The sequence below is a fragment of the Oncorhynchus mykiss genome, chromosome 7, assembly GCF_057628025.1.
Source record: "Oncorhynchus mykiss isolate SJ-2025 chromosome 7, ASM5762802v1, whole genome shotgun sequence".
In the NCBI taxonomy this organism is placed as follows: Eukaryota; Metazoa; Chordata; class Actinopteri; order Salmoniformes; family Salmonidae; genus Oncorhynchus; species Oncorhynchus mykiss.
The window spans coordinates 6,384,660-6,392,500 of record NC_143028.1 but is presented as its reverse complement, the minus strand read 5'-3'; the positions used below and the strand labels follow the sequence as shown (position 1 = coordinate 6,392,500).

Genomic DNA, 7,841 nt, shown 5'->3' with positions numbered 1-7,841 from the left:
AAGGCGTTGGGGAAGACCCGTCTGTAAGAGCAGCACTCAGAGCCGACCGGCGCCGCTACCGCTGCCACCACGGTGGAACAGTTCACCGGCGCACCCAGCGCACCCGTGTCGTTAAACGAGCAGCAGCCGTTCCACCCTGGGCCGGCCCGGTTGTTCCAGCCGAAGGCGGGCAAGGAGGCGTAGAGCAGTGGCGGCGCCCACACGGCGAGCAGCACCAGCGGGAAGCGGCGGTGAACCCAGAAGCTACTATAATGTAACGGACTCACGATGCACATGTACCTCTCATAATGAACTATCACCAGGTTAAACAGGAACGCCAGGAACAAGAAATTAGGAAAAATATGAACCAGGAGACAGGAGCTAAAACTCAGCGGACGGTTGAGTCCCATCCAGGGGATGAACGGCAGGGCCACGCCCGTACACAGGTCAGCCACTAGCAGGCTCAGGAAGAAGTAGTTTGGGGTGTTGTAGAGCTGACGGTTACAGGAGATGCCCAGGATGATGACCAGGTTGGCCAGGATGATGGCGGTGGACAGGGGCACGGTGATGGCGTAGATGAGACGTGCCTCCGACAGCAGCGGCCGCACAGCAGAGTCATTGGCCAGGTCATCCATGGCTGCAGTTGCGGTGGTTGTGTTCCTCCACAGTTGTCCTTAGAGTGCCAGACCTTTGCCCCAACTGCTACGGAGACTTCCACAGCTCCCATTAAACTGCAGGAAGCCTGGGTGAAGACAGACAGAATACAGTGAGACCAGAGGTCATGGAGCATGATATATTCAGAGCTCAAAAACAAACTGCCTGTTAGTCGCTCTGGATAAGAATGTTGGCTAAATGACCGACATGTAAATGTAAACGCAAACTGCTCTCTGGTCTAGAGACCATATGATGCTGTAAACCCAGTTTGTCAAGAAGACAGGCTTGGACCCCTGAAATAGCCTCTGTCTCTAGCATCACGTATCAATGGTATTAATTGATCAACAAATCCGGCAGAAAAGATTCCCAGCAGTACATCAGGGCTTAAGGGTCTGTAATTGAATAACCCTAGTTTATTGGTTAAATGGCCTATTTAGGTAAAACACAGTGTCTTCGTGTTCTGTCTCTCCACTTGTAGATAGATGTACGTAGATGTTATCTCTTTAAACACAATTACAACAGTCATCACGGCCGCAGGATTACTGTTTCCTCTCCATTGCCCCAGCGTAAGAGAGAGGAATGTTTAAAAGACGAGTGTCTTTGTTTTCTTCCTGCAGACTGCTGCAGTTCACGTAGATTGATCCCAAAGGAAATGTAATATCAAGCCTTTGGTCTGAATAGGCAGGAAGAGAGAAGGACAACAACTGGGGGGGGGGGGGGGGGGGGTTGACACAATGAAAGCCCTATATAACTGCATATGACAGGCAATCATTTGGGGGGGGGGGGGGGTAGAGTTGACAAAATGAAAGCCCTATATTACTGTATATGCTATACATTTCTATCTGAATGTTTTGATAGAAATATAATGGATATATTCTATATGACAAGCAATTGCATATAATCTATCTAAATGTATTTGTTTTGCAAGCTTGCACACAGAAATGTGCTATCTAGAACCTAAGAGGGTTATTGGACTGTCCCCATAGGTGAACCCTTTGAAGAACCCTTTTGCTTCCAGGTAAGACCCTTTCCACAGAGGGTTCTACATGGAACCAAAAAGGGTTCTCCCTGGAACCAAAAAGGGTTCTCCCTGGAACCAAAAAGGGTTCTCCTATGAAAGAACCCTTTTGGAACCCTTTTTTCCACGAGTGTACTGAACAGACCCCATCAGGTCAGACTCTGTGGTTAGTTATTAAACACCTTCTTTAGGCTTCTGTCATTTCTGGACCCAGCTGGCTGAGGGTCCAGTATCTAGACAAGCACAACTAATGCAGGGTTGGCCTGCAGCTGCAGCTGTGCCATCAGAGTCCCAGGGTTCGAACCCAGGCTCTGTCGTAACCGGCCGCGACCGGGAGGTCCGTTGGGCGACGCACAATTGGCCTAGCGTCGTCCGGGTTAGGGAGGGCTTGGTCGGAAGGGTTGTCCTTGTCTCATCGCGCACCAGCGACTCCTGTGGCGGGCCGGGCGCAGTGCGCGCTAGCCAAGGTGCGCAGGTGCGCGGTGTTTCCTCCGACAGAGGACGCATGACTTTCAACCTTCGTCTCTCCCGAGCCCGTACGGGAGTTGTAGCGATGAGGCAAGATACTACAACAATTGGATACCACGAAATTGGGGAGAAAAAACTGGTAAAAAATTCAACAACAAAAAAATAAAAATAACTTAATTGATAGCTCATTTATGAGCTGAATGGCCCGGCTGCTATGGTGAAAACAGTGGTTGAAGCCTTAGCGGGGAGACAACTTCATTTGTAGCTCATTTATGAGCTGAATGGCCCGGCTGCTATGGTGCAAACAGTGGTTGAAGCCTTAGCGGGGAGACAACTTCATTTGTAGCTCATTTATGAGCTGAATGGCCCGGCTGCTATGGTGAAAACAGTGGTCGAAGCCTTAGCGGGGAGACAACTTCATTTGTAGCTCATTTATGAGCTCAATGGCCCGGCTGCTATGGTGAAAACAGTGGTTGAAGCCTTAGCGGGGAGACAGCTTAATTGATAGCTCATTTATGAGCTGAATGGCCCGGCTGCTATGGTGAAAACAGTGGTCGAAGCCTTAGCGGTGAGACAACTTCATTTGTAGCTCATTTATGAGCTGAATGGCCCGGCTGCTATGGTGAAAACAGTGGTTGAAGCCTTAGCGGGGAGACAGCTTAATTGATAGCTCATTTATGAGCTGAATGGCCCGGCTGCTATGGTGAAAACAGTGGTCGAAGCCTTAGCGGTGAGACAACTTCATTTGTAGCTCATTTATGAGCTGAATGGCCCGGCTGCTATGGTGAAAACAGTGGTCGAAGCCTTAGCGGGGAGACAGCTTAATTGATAGCTCATTTATGAGCTGAATGGCCCGGCTGCTATGGTGAAAACAGTGGTCGAAGCCTTAGCGGGGAGACAACTTAATTGATAGCTCATTTATGAGCTGAATGGCCCGGCTGCTATGGTGAAAACATTGGTCGAAGCCTTAGCGGGGAGACAACTTCATTTGTAGCTCATTTATGAGCTGAATGGCCCGGCTGCTATGGTGAAAACAGTGGTCGAAGCCTTAGCGGGGAGACAACTTCATTTGTAGCTCATTTATGAGCTGAATGGCCCGGCTGCTATGGTGAAAACAGTGGTCGAAGCCTTAGCGGGGAGACAACTTAATTGATAGCTCATTTATGAGCTGAATGGCCCGGCTGCTATGGTGCAAACAGTGGTTGAAGCCTTAGCGGGGAGACAACTTCATTTGTAGCTCATTTATGAGCTGAATGGCCCGGCTGCTATGGTGAAAATAGTGGTCGAAGCCTTAGCGGTGAGACAACTTCATTTGTAGCTCATTTATGAGCTGAATGGCCCGGCTGCTATGGTGAAAACAGTGGTGGAAGCCTTAGCGGGGAGACAACTTCATTGATAGCTCATTTATGAGCTGAATGGCCCGGCTGCTATGGTGAAAACAGTGGTCGAAGCCTTAGCGTTGAGACAACTTCATTTGTAGCTCATTTATGAGCTGAATGGCCCGGCTGCTATGGTGAAAACAGTGGTCGAAGCCTTAGCGGGGAGACAGCTTAATTGATAGCTCATTTATGAGCTGAATGGCCCGGCTGCTATGGTGAAAACAGTGGTGGAAGCCTTAGCGGGGAGACAACTTCATTTGTAGCTCATTTATGAGCTGAATGGCCCGGCTGCTATGGTGAAAACAGTGGTTGAAGCCTTAGCGGGGAGACAACTTAATTGATAGCTCATTTATGAGCTGAATGGCCCGGCTGCTATGGTGAAAACAGTGGTCGAAGCCTTAGCGGTGAGACAACTTCATTTGTAGCTCATTTATGAGCTGAATGGCCCGGCTGCTATGGTGAAAACAGTGGTCGAAGCCTTAGCGGGGAGACAACTTCATTTGTAGCTCATTTATGAGCTGAATGGCCGGCTGCTATGGTGAAAACAGTGGTCGAAGCCTTAGCGGGGAGACAACTTAATTGTAGCTCATTTATGAGCTGAATGGCCCGGCTGCTATGGTGAAAACAGTGGTCGAAGCCTTAGTGGGGAGACAACTTCATTTGTAGCTCATTTATGAGCTGAATGGCCCGGCTGCTATGGTGAAAACAGTGGTGGAAGCCTTAGCGGGGAGACAACTTCATTTGTAGCTCATTTATGAGCTGAATGGCCCGGCTGCTATGGTGAAAACAGTGGTTGAAGCCTTAGCGGTGAGACAGCTTCATTTGTAGCTCATTTATGAGCTGAATGGCCAGGCTGCTATGGTGAAAACAGTGGTTGAAGCCTTAGCGGGGAGACAACTTCATTTGTAGCTCATTTATGAGCTGAATGGCCCGGCTGCTATGGTGAAAACAGTGGTCGAAGCCTTAGCGGGGAGACAACTTCATTTGTAGCTCATTTATGAGCTGAATGGCCCGGCTGCTATGGTGAAAACAGTGGTCGAAGCCTTAGCGGGGAGACAACTTCATTTGTAGCTCATTTATGAGCTCAATGGCCCGGCTGCTATGGTGCAAACAGTGGTTGAAGCCTTAGCTGGAAGAACCGTTGCTTTTCCATTGTTGTTTTTTCGTTGCACTTGCATTCAGTAGCATCTATGAATCATATTGTACACGGGTGGTTTCTAATGTTGTGAGATTCTCGCTAGTGTTTACAGAACAACTGGTTCTGAGAGATCAGGATCAGGAGCTGCAATTGTAACGTTAAGCAACTGTAACAAAATGGATGACTGCAGTGTAGCCACTATTGTGTGTACATGGATTGCTAAGACATAATAATATGAGTGTGTATTCTTATTTTAAAAATGTAGCTCTGTACCTGTCTATTAGTGCTATGTATTGTCATTTTATGTAGTTCTGTCCTTCAGCTGTAATTGTCTGTTGGTGTTCTGTATTATGTCATATTTTATGTTTTGTGTGGACCACAGGAAGAGGAGCTGCAGCTTTGGCTGTAGCAAACATGGACCCTAATAAAATACTAACGAAAAACGTACTAACCTCTACATATATTTTATTTTTAAATTAAATTATAGTCCACAATAATTCACATTTCCTGTTGCTGCAGGATTATCCTCCTGCTGTAGAAAATTGTCTCAGATTAAGATCCTACATCTGTAGCCCTATTTTTCGAGTTGAAGCTGTTCTTAATGATGTGCTGTAATGTGCCTAAAGGTAATAAATCAACATGCCAGAATATATGTTGATTCCCGGGACCACCTGGGAACACGCATGACTCTAAGTCGCTTTGGATAAAAGCATCTGCTTAATAGAATATACTATTATCATTACTACTAGTCACTTTAATAACGCCCCTTTAAGAATGTTTACATATCTCGCATTTCTCATCTCATATGTAGAAACTGTATCCTTCACTATCTATTCTTCACTATCTATTGCATCTTAGCCGCTCTGTCACTGCTCATCCAAATATTTTATACTTATATATTCACATCCCATTACTTTACTACATTGTGTGTATTGGGTTTTGTTGTGGAATTGTTAGATATTAGCTGTTAGATACTGCTGCACTGTCGGATGTAGAAGCATTTTGCTACACTCACAATAACATCTGCATGTGTATGTGACCAATACAATTTGATTTGTACAAAGCCAACCTTTTGACTCCTTTGCTTAGAGGATCAAGTAAAAAACTGCTTTAGAACAGACAGAGAAAAGACTCCATGCAGTTTGACAGTGGCATGGTAACAGATGTCCTTGTAAGAGACAGTGGGTTAATGGACTAACGCATAACCTGTGCTCCCTTGTCAACCCTATACAAAGAGGTTAAATGAATGGCTTCCATTCTTTCAAAATGGAGTGTTCATTTCGATCAGGGATGGGCAACTCCAGTCCTCAGGGGCCTGATAGGTGTCACACTTTTGCCCCAGCCCCAGCCCCATCTAACACACCTGACTCCAATAATCAACGAATCATGATCTTCAGTTTAGAATTCAATTCGTTTAAATCAGCTTTGTTTGCTTGGGATGTGGATAAAGTGTGACACTACTCCAACCCCTGAGGACTGGAGTTGCCCAGCCCTGAATAAGATGCATTTTATCCACATAAAATGGTAGGTTAGAGAGGAGTGTTTCTTAATCCTGGTCCTGTGGACCCAAAGGAGTGCACATTTTATTGTTTGCCTTAGCACTAACACACCTGATTAAAATCATCAAAGCTCGATGATGAGTTGATCATTTGAATCAGGTGTGTAGTGCTATAACAGGACCAGGATTACAAAACACTGGGTTATAGCCAGATGTAACTGTGTTTCTCCTATTAGAAAATCCTCCTATAACAAAATACTCATTTACTTTTGATCATTTTACAGTAAAAATGGAAAATGTACATTTTCATTTTACAGTAATTTGATAATTATAATTAAGGTTTAGTCAAGTCTACTTTTAACTGAGCTCCAACTCCTCAGAGGTTGAAGAACCCTAAATGCTCATGTGATTCATAAGTCTTGATTCATATGTCCATTACAAGAAAATGGTGTTGAAGACAAAGCTCACCTTTGTAGGACAAGAGATTCATTCGTCGGTTCCCTGTGAAGGAAAAACGCCGTATCGTCATTTGATTAGAGAACAGGTGTATGCCACAGACAGGTATTGCTTATATCAACAACCTGTAGATCCCAAATAACACCCTTTCTCCTCTGTGACCTTCCACACTCTCTAAATGACTTGCCACACTACACACACTCCCTGTGGTGAATCTAGCCAACGCTACAGAGAACTGTCCTGCTGCCCCTCAGAAAGCCCTTGTGGTGAGGCAGAGAGGAGCTGAATGCAGGGGCTTCCTAACAGATGCTGGGTCTTAAAGGGGAAGTACACTCAGACAGGGGAAGTGGGAGCACTGCCTGTAAGCAGTGAGTTGCTGTCAGTCAGGTGCCACAACAGAGCTAAAGGGAGTATTCACATTATACATTTGGGAAATGTATGGACTACGGATGTGTTTATGAAATGATGCCTTATTGGCCATCTTAAATGAAGAAATTACTGGCCATTATGAATGAAGATCATGTGATGAACTACATGTCTACAACTATCCTCTTCGGATGTTCCTTTTCCACCGGCCCCCAACGCAAGCACACATTCCTTACTTCTCAATCCACAACCCCAGATGCTCCTGTATCCAACACAAGATTCCTATGACTGTATGTCCTTTGCAAACATTTACACCTAATGATATATACAGTATATTAATCTATAGAGCTGGTCAAATAAGCATCATCTTTAAACATCTCTGTAGATGGACGGCCCGGCTTCCAGTCGGCCAGTTATGCTGTATAAACAGACTCCCTCAGCAATAGTTTGGACTTGGCAATGAGACGGATTGGTCCGTAGCTTCCAATGTGATAATGCTTTTAAACACAACTCTTCTCCAAAGACTGCTAGCTAACGAGACATTGTGCAGGGACGACACACACACACAATACAAACATGCACAAGCACACACACACATAACACAATATGGAGGGTTATCAGTCAGTTGAAAGAGGAAGATGACAGAGAACTCAGACATAAACCAAAAGGCTCCCTCGCTTTTAGGATTTCTGTCTTCTAGGAAATACAAGAGCAAAAAACTAAAATAGTAGAAATGATTCTCCTTTTATCTAGTTCTCTAGAAACTTCTTTAAATAATATGGTTCTCCAAAGCTATTTGGAGAATCTCAGCCACAACTCTCCCCATATCTCCCAGGAATCAACGTGTTCTCAGTCAACTGGCTTAGTAAAGGGTAATAAACATGC

The 7,841-nt window shown here is 45.4% G+C and overlaps 1 protein-coding gene across 1 annotated transcript in view; it reads right to left on the bottom strand.

Moving 5' to 3' along the window:
- The window catches only part of LOC110495473 (G protein-coupled bile acid receptor 1-like), a 7,662-nt gene extending 801 nt beyond the window's left edge, over positions 1 to 6,861 (bottom strand). Inside the window, exons 1-2 of the mRNA XM_021570747.3 lie at positions 6,603 to 6,861; positions 1 to 721 (exon numbers count right to left, since the gene is read on the bottom strand). The exon at positions 1 to 721 is cut by the window's left edge and continues 801 nt beyond it. Coding sequence (XP_021426422.1) covers positions 1 to 614 — 614 coding nt within the window. The 5' untranslated portion in view covers positions 615 to 721; positions 6,603 to 6,861. The remainder of the gene's footprint in view (positions 722 to 6,602) is intronic.
- Positions 6,862 to 7,841: the final 980 nt, after the last annotated feature.